This window comes from Trichomonas vaginalis, chromosome III (genome assembly GCF_026262505.1).
Source record: "Trichomonas vaginalis G3 chromosome III, whole genome shotgun sequence".
Classification (NCBI taxonomy): Eukaryota; Parabasalia; order Trichomonadida; family Trichomonadidae; genus Trichomonas; species Trichomonas vaginalis.
This window is the reverse complement of record NC_067205.1, coordinates 22,084,168-22,098,933: the sequence shown is the minus strand read 5'-3', so window position 1 is coordinate 22,098,933 and position 14,766 is coordinate 22,084,168. Positions and strand designations below refer to the sequence as shown.

General features: G+C 31.6%; 7 protein-coding genes across 7 annotated transcripts; 6 read left to right on the top strand and 1 right to left on the bottom strand.

Annotated features, from left to right (window-relative positions):
- Positions 1-322: 322 nt before the first annotated feature.
- Positions 323-2,399, top strand: TVAGG3_0742160 (ribonuclease inhibitor domain-containing protein; the record flags this gene model as incomplete). The annotated part of the gene is made up of 1 exon (XM_001319455.2): positions 344-1,333. The coding sequence occupies one exon, from the start codon at positions 344-346 to the stop codon at positions 1,331-1,333; it is 990 nt and encodes a 329-aa protein (XP_001319490.1).
- A 651-nt stretch (positions 2,400-3,050) lies between these two features.
- Positions 3,051-4,637, bottom strand: TVAGG3_0742150 (major facilitator superfamily transporter; the record flags this gene model as incomplete). The annotated part of the gene is made up of 1 exon (XM_001319456.1): positions 3,195-4,637. The coding sequence occupies one exon, from the start codon at positions 4,635-4,637 to the stop codon at positions 3,195-3,197; it is 1,443 nt and encodes a 480-aa protein (XP_001319491.1).
- Positions 4,638-5,359: 722 nt separating this feature from the next.
- TVAGG3_0742140 (protein domain specific binding) lies at positions 5,360-6,250 on the top strand (the record flags this gene model as incomplete). Its single annotated transcript, XM_001319457.1, has 1 exon — positions 5,409-6,137. The coding sequence occupies one exon, from the start codon at positions 5,409-5,411 to the stop codon at positions 6,135-6,137; it is 729 nt and encodes a 242-aa protein (XP_001319492.1).
- A 536-nt stretch (positions 6,251-6,786) lies between these two features.
- Positions 6,787-8,724, top strand: TVAGG3_0742130 (beta1,3-galactosyltransferase family; the record flags this gene model as incomplete). Its single annotated transcript, XM_001319458.1, has 1 exon — positions 7,258-8,322. One exon carries the CDS (start codon positions 7,258-7,260, stop codon positions 8,320-8,322), a length of 1,065 nt encoding a protein of 354 aa, XP_001319493.1.
- Positions 8,725-8,797: 73 nt separating this feature from the next.
- Positions 8,798-9,369, top strand: TVAGG3_0742120 (RNA polymerase II transcription regulator recruiting protein; the record flags this gene model as incomplete). Its single annotated transcript, XM_001319459.2, has 1 exon — positions 8,798-9,352. The coding sequence occupies one exon, from the start codon at positions 8,798-8,800 to the stop codon at positions 9,350-9,352; it is 555 nt and encodes a 184-aa protein (XP_001319494.1).
- A 525-nt stretch (positions 9,370-9,894) lies between these two features.
- Positions 9,895-10,812, top strand: TVAGG3_0742110 (RNA-binding domain, RBD family-containing protein; the record flags this gene model as incomplete). Its single annotated transcript, XM_001319460.1, has 1 exon — positions 9,895-10,812. The coding sequence occupies one exon, from the start codon at positions 9,895-9,897 to the stop codon at positions 10,810-10,812; it is 918 nt and encodes a 305-aa protein (XP_001319495.1).
- An 85-nt stretch (positions 10,813-10,897) lies between these two features.
- Positions 10,898-13,397, top strand: TVAGG3_0742100 (uncharacterized protein; the record flags this gene model as incomplete). The annotated part of the gene is made up of 1 exon (XM_001319461.1): positions 11,217-11,492. The coding sequence occupies one exon, from the start codon at positions 11,217-11,219 to the stop codon at positions 11,490-11,492; it is 276 nt and encodes a 91-aa protein (XP_001319496.1).
- Between the last annotated feature and the right edge of the window lie 1,369 nt (positions 13,398-14,766).

The following is a 14,766-nucleotide window of genomic DNA, read 5'->3' as shown; positions in this document are numbered from 1 at the left end:
TCTTCAGGGCTAGAAGGCACGAAGTGCCTGGAAGCCCCACTACCTTTTTTTTTTTTTTTTTTTTTTTGTATTGCCAACCTATTGCATTGTAAAGAAAATGTAAGAAATAATGAAAGATTTTTAGGTGGATATGAAGAGTTGTGATATCTTATATAAATTAATAGATAGCAATGAGCGAATAAAGACATATTTCTTTACTAAAAAGGTCGGTTCACAAGCAGAACCCTGTGAAACAAACTATTACGAATTTTGGAATAATTTTAATCGTTACAATTTTTCCACTTTTTCAATGTTTTTGCTTTTCTGAGGAACGATAGTAATCCTCTGGCTTCACAAAAAAAATATGTTTTCTCTTCTCTTTGCTAGATCAGCTGCAAAAGTTGCTGCAACTATTAATGGTAAGGAATATACAGGAGAAACCCTCAAAGCTATCCTTGATAGTAATCAAATTGAACACGTTTATGAAATTAATGCCAGTGGCGATATTACATTTAGTGAATTCAAACTCGAACCTATGTTATCAGCTAATCAAATTATAATGGGCAACATGTTAGAAACTGATCTTCCAGATGAATTATTCAAAGAATCCTCTGTTTCCGTAGTTTCCTTTGCCAAAGTACAGAGAATTGGAAAGGGCGCATTCCTTGGCGCTAAGTCATTGAAATCAGCTAGCTTCCCAGAAGCTATCCAAGTTAGCAAAAACGCATTTAGTGGATGCGGAAAGCTTGAGACCGTTGATATTCCAAAGGCTATCTCCATTGAAGACGCAGCATTCTCAGGATCCGGAATTAAGAACGTAACATTTTCTAATGCCTTAATTATGTATTCTTCTGTCTTCGCCGATTGCCAGTCCCTTATCGAGGTCAACTTACCAAATGTCAGCTGCATTATTGACGATATGCAGTTCTTCAATTGCTCAAATCTTACAACCATCAGATTGCCATCTGTCAAGATCCTCTATTTCAACAACAGCCAGTTCGTCCAGAACTCTCCCAACTTAACCTCTCTATACTTCCCAGCAAATCCTCCAGAAGGCGTTGAAGATCAAACTTTCAACCTCACTGACGCAACCAAGTTCAACATCGTCCTTCCTTCTGAAAAGGATTGGAAGAACTACATCTCACAGTCCAACATCAGCAAGAAATATGAGATTGTTTACAAAGGATACAATTCTCATGTAATTGACAGCTCAAGGAAGTTCAAGAAGACAGTTCTTCCTTACCTTATCATTGCTATTGTTGTTGTTGTTATTGGTGTCGCAGTTGGCCTAGGATTTTACTTCTACAAGAAGGGAAGCCTTGATAGCATCCTTCCAAACTCACGCTTAGTTTAAGAAGCTATTCCTTTGAATATTCTGCTAAACAGTTATTAAATAGAAATCTTTTTTCAATTTTAACGAAATCCAAAAAAAATTATTTTAAAAGCAGTATAGGAATCCAGAATTAGATATTAGCCTTGCCATATAATTTTTGAACATTAACGATAGCGTTCGCTTGGCCGGACTGTGACCCTTAAAAAAGCAATTGTGTTGGAAATTTTTTTTATCAAAATTCAGTGGGATTTTAAAAAAATGTCAAAAAGTTCTGTTCCATGATTGAACAATTATTCTTCTGTAAAATCAATCTTCTTACTGGTTTATCAACCAGAAACGACCTCCTTACTCGAAACATTAAAAAAAAATCTAATTAAGAAATTCACAATTCCATCAAGCAAATATTCTGGTAGATGTAGCTCAATATCCCATGATCATAGTTATCAAAACATTTTTCAACTTTGTACTTTTATCTTTTAGAAAAGAACAGATTTGAGAATAGTTTTAGCTATTAAAAAAAAATATAAGTAAAAAAAAACAATGTTTTAGGAGCTGCAGAAGATAAAGTTTTTATGGTGTTACAAAAGTACCGAATTCGGGGTATTCATCTTCGAGATTGTGCACATTGGTTTCTGTTCTATCAGCAACTGCTGTCTCTTTTTGGTTTTTGAGTATGTCCTGAATGAGAGGGCAATTTGCTACTCTTAGCATGTTATCTATTAACCAAACGAAAAAAGCGCTTTTTGTCCGCTGATACGCATGAGGAACTTTGATATTGTAGTGATCTTTTAGCTGTATGATCAATTGTTTAATATCTCTCATTTTATGACCAGAAAATGCTTGGTGGATTTCTTGATATTGATAACCATATTGGAAAATCTCCAACTGAATCTTTTGGTTAAACATCTTCGTTTTCTCTCTTATGACCTTACGTCCTGGTCCGGTGCGTGAGAATAGGATAGGGTGCACCATCATTAAATAATCCCCGAAAATTTTGATATCATTTTCCTCTCAAAAATTATGGTATGAACTTTTTTTCCTCCTCCTTCCTCAAATCTCAAACAAATTATATATTTGATATTAAATTCTTGAATAATTTTGAATATTTTGAAATTACTGTCAAAATCTATTTGACAACTACTTTAATGTATAATGAAGAATATTTAATATTATGATAATTAGATCATGGAAAAATATATACACATTTTGCTTGGAATATTTAAACTTGAAAAAAATAAGGTTCTTTTTGAGAGCCAATAGAATTTAACTTGAAAAAAAAATCGTAAAATGGAAGTAGCAATGGGATTGTAATCTTACCATCATTGAGTGTGCATAATGGCAGAAGACATAATTTTTTCATTTCTTAAAAAGAATGCTTTGGTATTTAAATCACTCTATTTTAGATCCAGAGTTTATGTATTGTTCATATGCAAAAAATGGAGCTTCTCTGGTATGGAAAAAAAATTAATAAAATCTGAAGATCTTCGCATTTGAATCAAAATTCATTTGAATATATGCTTGTCTTAATGTGGATAATTATAATTTATGATTTTTCGGTTAAAAATAAAAGCTCAAAAAAAAATATTAAACATATTTTCATGATTTCAGTCTCTATAACTTACACTCTCCCAGAAAATTGAGAAAACTTTACTGAACGACAGTATGGTGTTTTTGGTGACAAATTTTAAATTTTTATGTTGGTGAAAAACCGTTTTCTCACAATTTTGAATGGAAAATGCATTTTTTTACGTTTTGGAATTGGAAACGAAATTCTTATCTAAATTCATCAAATATACTTAAACTTTATTTCCAAAAAGAAAAAAATAAGGTGAATCTAGTGTCATTTGTTTTTGAGCAAAATCAAAAACAAAAAAAATCAAATTTAAACTTCGACACCAGATCCTGAATCTTCAATACCTTCTGAGTCTTCACCAACATCTGATGATCCTTCTTTCTTCATCTCAGGCATATTCTTCGAATTATCTAATTCTTTGGAATCCTCTGTTGGAGCTTTAGTTTCTTTGGCAAGAATAGCAGCAATAAGGGAAATTGCAAGTGAAACAATGCAGAAGAACCAAAGTCCCCATTTGTAACCATACCAATCTTGAATTGCTTTTCCATTTTCGTCCTTTTGCCTGAAACCAAGAGTGGAAATTTGCTGGTATATAGCAGCAGCCATGAAAATGAAGAAATTGCCAAGGCCAACTGAAGATCCGGCGACTTTTGGATGATAATACGAACAAAGAAGAGGGTAAGATATACTAATGCAAGGGGCAGTGAAGAATCCAATGATTGTGTAAATCGCCCAGATAGCACCATTCGAAATATTTTCACCATGAATCATTAACGGAATTATTGAAGCGAGAGCTAAAGCATCTGCAGCAACAAGGATCCATTTCTTAGTATGTAATAGATTGGAAAGATGAGGAAGTATAAGAGATCCAGCGATAACACCTACAGAGCAAGAAATCAAAGTTGTTCCTTTCTTCTTGGAATCGTAACCAAGAACGGCTGTAAGATATGGGCCACCCCAATATCCAGCAACGTTGAAGTAAGGAGCTGAAGAAGTTGCGTTGAAAACTGTAATAACCCAGAAATATCCGTAAGCGAGGACTGTCTTAAAGTTTGTCCATAGTAATACCATTTTCTCCTTAAATGGCATTGGTTCACCTGATGTTGCAAGCTGACTGTTAACTGGTTCGTATCCTTTCGATGTTGGGCTTCCTCTAACGAAAATAAGGATAAAAATGGAAAGAACTCCACCTATTCCACCAATACCATACAAAGCAGCCTTCCAACCATATTTATCTGCAAATAATGCAAGAGGTAATGCAGCAAGGATGCCGCCAAGGCCAGAAACGGCAACAAGGATACCCATGTAGATTGATAAGTGTTGGAGTTTAAACCAATTTGTAATAACACGGCATGTCGAAACATATGTTGGTCCACAACCTAAACCAACGAGAAATCTACCGAAAATTCCAACGCCAAGTGATGTTGATGCAGCACAAATGATAGATCCAACTGAAGCCATGCAACTAAATACACCAACAACAATGGCAGGATCTAAAAGATCTGCAAATAAGCCTGCAAATGGCTGAGTGCAAGCATAGGGATAAAAGTAAATGGCTGAAAATACGCTAATCTTGTTTTCTTCAACTTCATATGTTGCAGAAATTTTCTTTGATAAAACTGAAGTACATTGTTTATGAAAAGATACTAATGCATATAGAATAAGGAGTGCTATGTAGGAATAAAGCCTTGTGCATTGGAATTTCCATCCGCTACATGGTTTTCCTTGAGATTTTATTTCTTCTCCTTCCATAATTTTATGAGGGAGAAAAAAAACGATGAGATGAATTGAAAGTTTATTACATCAGATTTGAAAGGCCTTGAAAAAGCACATTATTTGAAAATATGCCTCAATACAAATCTGGATAACTGAGTTCTCCACGATTACTCCTTCGAAAACAACATTGAAATTGAAATCATCGTAAACAAATCACTTACAGACCTTCAAGCAATCAAAAACAATCCAATTTAAAATCATTTATGCAGTCCGTTTTGAATTTATCACTTGGCCTACAACAATTGGATTTCACGTTCCCATAACTGAAAGAACTGACCATGAAGAACCATACTCACGTGTCGAAATATTAGATATTTCAAGTTGTCTTTCAGATTTTTAAACATTATTGGGATTCAATGATATAGTGTCCTATTGATGAAACGGCCACTGTAACCATACTTAAGCTTACCTATATGTAATATATGATTTAAGAGTCATACATGTGTTTATCAGTATAAGTTCTCAATATCAGATTGTTTGCTTAACATTGTCTCTATTCTAGGTAATGTTTTGTTTCTTAGACAAGTATGTGTTAATATGCGTATGATTAATAGCCTCTAGCTTAAATGTGTTTAGAAATTCAAATTTCAACTTCATATTTTTATTAGTAATTAATAGTATATTTTGAGATATTTAGATTTATCATGAACTAAATATTAATTTGATTCGCCCATCATCCATAACAATCATTTGTTGATTTTTATTCCCTCAATTCAACGATAATTTTTTGTTTTTTGTAAAGTAAAAATGGATGCTCAAGATCTTGAGTATATGTGCAACGTTTTCGTGAATACAAAAAGGCTTGAGGACGCCCTCCAAGCACTGAAAGAGTTGATCGAAATTGATCCTCTATTTGACGCAAATCGAAGACTTATTTTCCAAGTTATTTATAAAAAGATGGCTGATTCAATGCGTGAGTCATTAAGAATACTTTCAATGTACTTACAAGCTGAGAAGAAGCAAGGCCATATAGAACTCGTTCGTGCTCTTGAAAATAAAATGGAAAGCGTTACTCATCAATTAATCAGTATTTGCAAAGAGGGAATTGAAACAATGGAGACTGTCTTAATACCAGCAGCTGAAGGATCTCCAGAATCCACCGCTTTCTTCATCAAATTCAAAGCAGATCTTTATCGTTACATCTCCGAGTTCTCCGATGAAACAGAGTCACTTTCTGCTTTAGATCAAGCTGAAAAACTCTACCAACAAGCTATAGATATCTGCGCTTCCAATTTAAGCAAAAATCATCCATATTACCTTTCAAGCATCTTAAATGCTTCCGTTTTCCAATACGAGCAGCGTAAAAATTTGGCTGCTGCACAGGAAATGTGCAATTCAGCAATTGACCAGTTTGATCAGAATGCAACTGATATTGATCAGAATCAGCTCGATGAATCACGCCAACTTGTTGACCTTATGAGCAAGAACTTGTTCAGCTGGGCCAATATGGTTCCTGAAGATGAAGACGAACAATGAAACAAAAAATAACTTCAAATCATTTTATTCTTTTTTATGTTTTATGAAAAGCCAAAATATTATTATGTTACATGTTCCTTGGTAAAAATTTATAAAATTTTGTTTATGTATTTTAATTTTTTTCGAAAAAATGTGGATTTCTTTAGTTCCATGCACATTACACTGGAATATGTATTATGCATTAGCTGTATTTGACTGCTTTCATACCCTTGTTTTTGTATTATATGAAATGATATGAAATTATTCTTTGTTAACTAAAATAGATCTCATTATTAGCATAAACATCATGAATCAATACTAACATAGCTAAAACAACTATAAATATCAATAATTTCGCCCTGATTTGATTGCAAATTCTACTGAAAAAGCAAATTTTTAAGGAACTAATTGCGAAAACTTGAATAAATTACCTTGTAAGTTAATACTATCCTTTTAATTTGTGATAATATTCAACTTTGAATACCAAAAAAAATCAAAAATTTGAAAAATGAATTGAAAAAATATAAAAATATCATGAAAAAAACAAAAATGAAAAAATTTTGGAATTAGAGATGCACTCTATAATAAATTCTTTTTCAATAATTTTCGTTTTATTCATAACATACAATGACAATTTTTGAGAATATTTATTCATTAAAATTTTGATCACAACATATGTATATTTCATAAATAAGCAATTAAGCAAAACATTAATATAGTAGCCTGCTACATAATTTATGAAAAAATAAAAAAAAAGTAAAAATATCTAAGAATTAAATTTATTTTACGAAGCAAATTATGTAATATCAGCTTTGGGACGAATGTGTAAATAGAATCAAGAAGCTTTTAGTGCTCAATTCACCATTCATTCGAAAATGTTTTTTTGGATTTAGAGCTAAAGCAGTTGTATAATTATGTTAGATAATTATCAGCATTTCTCATAAAAATAAGATGTGTTAATGAGTATAACAATGTTAAGATCTGGAAAGGTTGAATGATTGTCAATCAACATGTTTATTTTTTGGAATCTTGTTGGTTGATGATTTTGAATTGCTGTGGTGGTGATGAACGTAAAAGTTTAGATTCCCAGAGATCAAGGGAAATGGTTGAAAATCGAAATTGAAAAAGTGACATTTAAAAAATGTTATTAGCTTATGATAAAATCAAACAAGAGAGGCGAAGTGGAATTATTAAGATAATTATACTTATCATTGTTTGTATTTCTTGCTTGTGCTTATCTGTTTCAGTGATTCATAAGAATGGATTAATGAATACAATTCAAGCGGAAAACAGACCAGATCATCCAAAATTCATTCAAATTACTAATGCTCCGATGGAAGCTTGGCTTAATAATAATGGAAAAGAGGAATTTCGTACAAGTATTTCTTTTTATAATATTGTTGGTAATGATCAGAAGTTCCCACCAGGCCAGGATCTACGTGGAAAGTTCTGGGAATTCCAAATCAAAGACTATAGCGGAACGACAGCTGTCAACTACATTTCAAATGGTCCATTAACAACAAATAACATCACATTCGAAGTTCTTACAGATAATCAGCAAACACATAATGATAAGCAATTTTGCCAGCGTACACCCAATACATGGAAGCACTTTGTTGAAAAATACCCAGATTATCGTTGGTATTTCAGAGGAACACATGATACATTTGTCAATTGGAAGTATCTTTTGGAACTTATACAAGAACTTGAATCCAAATACGACCCAATGAAGGAAGTAGCTTTAGCCTACAATTGTCATGAATACAATCACAAATTATATCCTCATGGCGGTACAGGCTACCTGTTTTCGAACTTCGCTGTTCGTCAGTTCCTTAAAAGAGAGTCTGAATTCCGCTCTATTTGCTTGGGAAGTGCAGATGACGTTGCTTTCAATTATTTCTTACAGATTCAATCCATCAAAGTCGAGGATTGGATGAGCAATAAATTTATCGTTACGTGGCCAAATACTGAAACAGATATCATTATGAAGAGACAATACGAAAGAGTTGCACAATGTCCTAAGGTTTATCGCTTGTTCTCGAATGCTGCACCAATGCTGCCATGCCCTTGCAGAACTGCGGCTTCAATTCACATGCATAGGGTTCCAATGCCTCAAGCATGGGAAATTCTGCAAAATACACCAAAGAATTTTGCTGTAACGTACTTGAACCCTGATACACCAACATTCTGCAAACTTTCGAAGTAATTGAATTTTATATTATGTAAATTTTTGTAATATTATTCTTTAAACTATATTGTTGCTCATAACATATCTGAACATGCATTTGGCTTTTTACGATTTTTCGGAAATTTAGCATTAATTTGACAGATAAGAATTCAACCGTAAATAAAATCATCTTTGCTATATGCCCTGCGTAGGTGATTAAAATTACCTTGGATTTGATTTATAGTTTTCAATTTTGTGTAAAAATTTTTGGCGCCTGAATCATTGTGATTTTAGTATGTTACTCAAGCATAAGTTGGATTTGATAAGATTTTTCGTAATCTTTAAGCCCGTAAAATTTCTTCTCAAATTAATTTACAAAATCAATGGCGCCATTCAATGCTCACAATTCTAAACGAGAAAATTATGAATTTAATATGAATCAGATATGGTCACAGATTAAAATAAATTCCTCAAAAAAATCTTTTTTTCAAAAAAAAGCTAATTCAAATTTGCAATGGATAGAAAGCTTCCAAATGGAACTACTCCTGTTCGTAAACAAGGAGAAATGCGCTCGAAGTTTACGAAGGAGGAAGATGCGAAACTATTGCAATTAGTTAATGACAGTGGAAAAACTCCAAATTGGAGATCTATAAGTATTGCCATGGAAACAAGGACTCCAAGACAATGCAGAGAGAGATATCAAAATTATTTAAGACCAAATATCGAGCACACCCTTTGGACTGCTGAAGAAGACCAGTTATTGTTACAACAATACGAAATCCACGGTAATAAATGGAATTTAATAGCCAAAACCATGAAGGGTAGAACAGGAAATACAATCAGAAACCGTTTCCTTTCTTTATATCGTAGACAGCACAGATATGATAAGGAAGAACCCGTTGTATTGAAAAAGGATGATGAAATGCCTATCCCTGCTACAGAACAAATAGTCGATTTACCATCACATGTTGGATTTACGCCAATAATCGTTGAAGTTCACACTCCGAAAGTTCGTCTTTATGTACTTCCTCCTGTAAATCAAGAAGCGCAGCATGCAACATCTGTATGATTCTAATGTTAATTAAATTCTTAATTTATTATTTGTATTCCACATTTATCCAATTTTATTTTTATTTACTATTAACTTCTCATGCGTTCGTTCCGGTTTACAAAGTTATCCACTTTATGATTGTTAATATCGAAAAGTTAATGTTCAGAATTCAAATTATGAAATTTTATTTGTTAATTATACTAAACTAACATCTAGATTGATTGAATATACATTAGAAAATTCTCAGTCAATCAAATGAAAGGTTTCAAAGTAAAACCTTTTATCAAAATAAAAAAATTACAATATCAAATGAATTCATTATAAATAAGTCATACAACAAAAAATAGAAATGTGTGTATTCATAGAGAGCAATATTATAGATCGCAGAAAACAGAAATAACAAAATTAATTTGTTGATACATCCCAAATGATAAGAATATAGTTAACTGCATTTGTAAAGCATCTGTATGATTAGAAAGTGTTGTCATGGAGAAGAACAATGAATTCAATTTCTGACATTAGAGAGGGAATGTATCAGTGAGTGTCACTTTTGTTACATGATGGAAAATTCTTCATCTGAATTTACACCAATAGAAATCATAGATAATGAAACAAAAATAGCAGATTTACCAGAAAATGTAAGGAAAGTCACTCAAGATCAAGTCTTATTCGTGAAAGGAATAACGAAGAATATAACGAACGAAGAATTTATCAAATTCTTCCAAAAATCAGGGAGAATACTCGCATATAAGATTAATAAAAACGACACAGGGGCAGATTTCTATATAGCTTACGTAGCTTTTGAGAGAAAACATGATGCGCTCGATGCTTACAATAATCTGGATAGAACACCATTAATGGGTAAGAGGATAAAACTTCTTTGGTCCGAAAAGAACTTCATAACGAGGGAAAATTTCGGAGTCCGAAATGATCCTCGTAAAGTAGAAAAATACACTCCTCCTTCAAACCCTCAATTGCGTGATAATATGGAAACCAAACGAGCTGAATTACTTAGACTTGTTCAACATGAAATTGAAACAAGATATAAAATTAAAGCAGAACAAGAGAGACAAAACCAACTACCTGAAGTACAATACGATCGTCCTCCTTCTTATCAAAATTACGATAGGCAATACCATGAAAGAAGAGATAATTATAGAAATGAACGAAGTGAACCATACAACGACAGAAGATCATATAGGAATGAATCACAAGAGTACTCTCGTCCACCTCCACCACCTCAAGATAGATATGATCGCGAAGAATATAGTTATAGACGTCCAGAAAGAGAAGAATACAGAAATTACGAAAGACCACCTGAAAGAAAAGATAGCCATTACGATGATAGATATGATTACAAAAGACAACCTAGTAGAGAAGAATACGATCGAACAGAACGTGAAAGATACCATAGACAAGAATATCATCGCCCACGAACAGATGATTACTATAATTCAGATAAAGGCCGTCCTCGTTAGAACATTTTGTGAAAATAGAGTTCGAATTTTATTAAATCATTTAATTAATGTAATTTTATGCATTTGAATTGTAATATAAAGAATTTTAATCTTTAAATATAACATATTTCTTTGAATCAAATGAAATTAAATTAGATTTGAAAAATTTATCAGTATTTTCCATAAATAGACAAAATTGGATTTAACAACCCATCAAAATTGGAACTTTTAAACACATATCCTCTATTATTAACTCTAAATCACTTCTTAATTTTGAAGATTTTATTTCAATTTTTTAGATATCATTTGCATAATACATGAGTTAATCTTCACATCTTATATATAATTCATTAACGAAGTTATTCAATCACAATTCATATTATCACTGCTCGAGATCTTCGATAAAAGTGAAAATAAAAAAAATTATGGAAGAGCAGTCGCAAGTAGAAATTTTATTAGAAGAGATGCGCAAAAACAATGGAAAGATCGTTGCACATCCATACATGTATGTCAGTGCTCTTCATAATAAATCTGCTTTTTATCCAGTTGATACAGAAGATACGTTTTTTAAAGAAAATAACATAGAGGTATTAGATCTTGCAAATGGAGATGAACCTGAAGAGTCTAACGAAAATACAATGAAATATGTCGTTTCTTTGGACGAGGCAGGAAATTATCGTCATGTTATTGCAAAGAAATAAGAAAATTACAACATAGCAATCAACAAAATACATTTTACACTTGCCTACACTGCAGTTGAAAGAATATTAAAATATAAATGATTCAAATTATCTCGAAATTTCAAGGATTTTCCCCTTGATATGCAGCGATAATGCATACTTTAGTGTTGCCTGCTTTAAAATTGATTTAGGCACCTATAATTTTGATAATCATTACGAGAATTACCGAATTCAGTAAATTAAATCTTTCATACACACTCATGATATTTTTACATAAAAAAATTAATATTTAAAACCGACTATCAACAAATGATCTTTTTTTGTGAATTTATACAATTCAATATTGATTTCTTTATGCTTATAAAACATAACACTCTCTTTAGATATCGTTTTCAAAGTAAGAGAACATTTATCAACACTATGAGCTCATAATTCCATTTTATTGAATATAAATCAGGATGTTTTGAAATAAATTCATCTTGGATAAGGTGAAAAAACATTCTCATATGTGAGGAAAACCAAGCACAGTGTTGGTGACAATAACATATGTGCAATAGAGGTTGATCAAAGAAGATGAATAATTTCGTAGAAAGTTAATGGCATTGACTCTACAGATATGACATAAACATCAATTCAACTTTGATACAATTAACTTTTTCATTTACCCTTTATCTATTCAATTATTTTCGCACCAAGACCAATAAGATTCCCTAAAGTGAAATAATTGAAGAAGGAGACCTTGTTAATTGAAATTTAACAAGAAAAAACTTAATTTTCATTTCTTCTATAAGGAATATTTTGTTCAGATGACAGCATTATAAATAATTTCTCTCTATCTTTTTACGCTCAATACTAATCATAGCTCTAAGAATATTTGCAATTTCAATTATGGTTGTCCAACTTTATCTTCGTTTGTATAGCCTCATGATTTCAGGCTTATGCAAAACCTGTGTGTTTTTATAAATAAGAGTTTCATATAAAGGCAAATTGTACATATAATATGACTCAGTAACATTTTCTTTTTTGGAAATCTTTGATAGCCGATTATAATTATCGATGAAGCTATTAGTTAAGGAAACATAAGGTGTGTATCCATCAGTCCCTCCTATAACATTTCCACCACACCCGTTATTGAATATTGCACAATTGTCAATATAAACATTATTTGCTCCGCCATAAAATGCAATTATTCCATTTAATTAAAGATGTTGCAGTAACTCATATTTAGATTTGCATCAAATCCTATGATTTTGGTCATTTGTGTTTTTATCAAACAATATAAGGAATATTTAGCAATAACTGGATTCTTTGGAGTTTTAAGATAATATGCAACAACATCTCTAGCAAGTACATCAGTCATATTTATGTAACTAATTTCAAGGTTATTTGCTTCATTGTTATAAACACATGAGCCAATAGTGATGTCATTTCCAAGTTTACAATAAACGCCTTCACGTATTGTACAATTTTCAATAAAAGTACTGCCATCTTTATATTTAAGTTTAACGTGATGACATGTGTGTTGAGTGGTACAATTTAAAGCGACTGTTCTGTATTCAACATAACGCGCATTGGAAAGAATATTTATATTAGCTGCATTGGATTCTGAATTCGAATTGTAATTTTTTTGGAAAATCGAGTTCGATATTAAAAACTTAATCGAGTTATCTTGCTTAATATTAATTACTGTTTTTGTATATGATTTGAATCCACAAAAATCAATGAAATAATTGCTAGCTGTTGTATCAATATTCGGATTATTTTTATTTTGTATCGAATTTGATGGTAGATTATCATTAGGAAAGAACTGCTTCCATAAATCATCACTCGATGAGCAAAATCTAAAAAGAAGTATTAGAAATACCGTAAATGCAGACAAAAAAAAATACTTGTAAGGTCAGATTTATTTCAATTTTTGAATCATCGATACAAAAGTAAGCCATTCAAAATGATTTTGAGAATTTATATCTTATGTAAATAATGGATCCATATTATATTTACACCTCACCTCAAATTACTCAATTCAATTTCACCTTATTGCAATTTCGTCACTTTTTATAGTTTATGATGTGCCAGTAAATCTTCGTTTCTCAGAAAATATGCAAAAACAACTGTGGAAGCACGTACTAACTGCACGAATACCGAAAAAACTCGATAGTACGGGGAAAAACTCAGTAGTACGATTATTTTCCCCTCAAATCCACGATCGCACTTTCTAGGTTAATTTGAGTGTAAAAATAGAACCTAGGTTAATTTGAGTGTAACTATTTAGATTCTAAAAAACATGTGATGATGCCTAAAAAAAGAGTATCGCAATCAAATGCAAACAAACAAAGAGAGTACATGCCGAAGATGTCATACAAATCGTAAAATATGACTCTTTGGTTTTGCAAAATAAACAATTGTTTAATTAGGAATAAAAATATCGTATTTTTGCATTTTATAAGTTGTTTAGCCTTCCTTATCTGTTATTTGAAGGTTTTTCAAGCTTGGACTCACAATTCACTGAGATTAAATGAAGTCTGGGTGCTAACGTATGAAAAAATTGAGGAACTGTCACTTTTCTACTACCGAGTATTCTGGCCACTAACGAATTTTTTAGGTCACTGTATATATTTTCAACTCCATGCACACATTAAACATTATATGGATTTGAAATATACGCAGTAACTCCTCTAAATTGATAGAATGCATGCAAAAATTTGATTTAAATTAAATTTAGATTTCAAGACTTAGAGCGACTAAAATTCCTTATATAGAGGGTATTTATAATAAATTTGAATAAAATCATATTATATAATATCAAGTATTGAACGCAATTTACCAAAGTCTATTTTTGAATTTTACTTTGGTAAAAAAGGTGCAAACAATATGTATAGATATTTGCATAACTATACCACTTTAGTTATCATCATAAACAGCTAAGCAAAACTAATGATATGGAGTGGGAAAGTTAGTGTCTTTTCTATCAAGATTAGTTAAAAATATATATAAATGAAGAGCACTGAAATATATATTCGTAGCATTTCAATTCTTTCATAAGTTGCTTGCCATATGAAACAAATATAATATTATCACGCCATTGTTCCACTAATAAATGCAATAAAAGAGTATTTTTTTAAACTAGAATTGAATGCGTAATGAACTAATTTCGGTGTATTGGAAATGCATAAAATCTTATTTGAGAATTTATGTAGTTAGGTTTTATACACAGAATCATCGCTTTCTCAAATGATTTTTACTATATACAGTTTGCTTTTGAGAATGCTAATCTGGGAAGAAAACAAATCTAGTC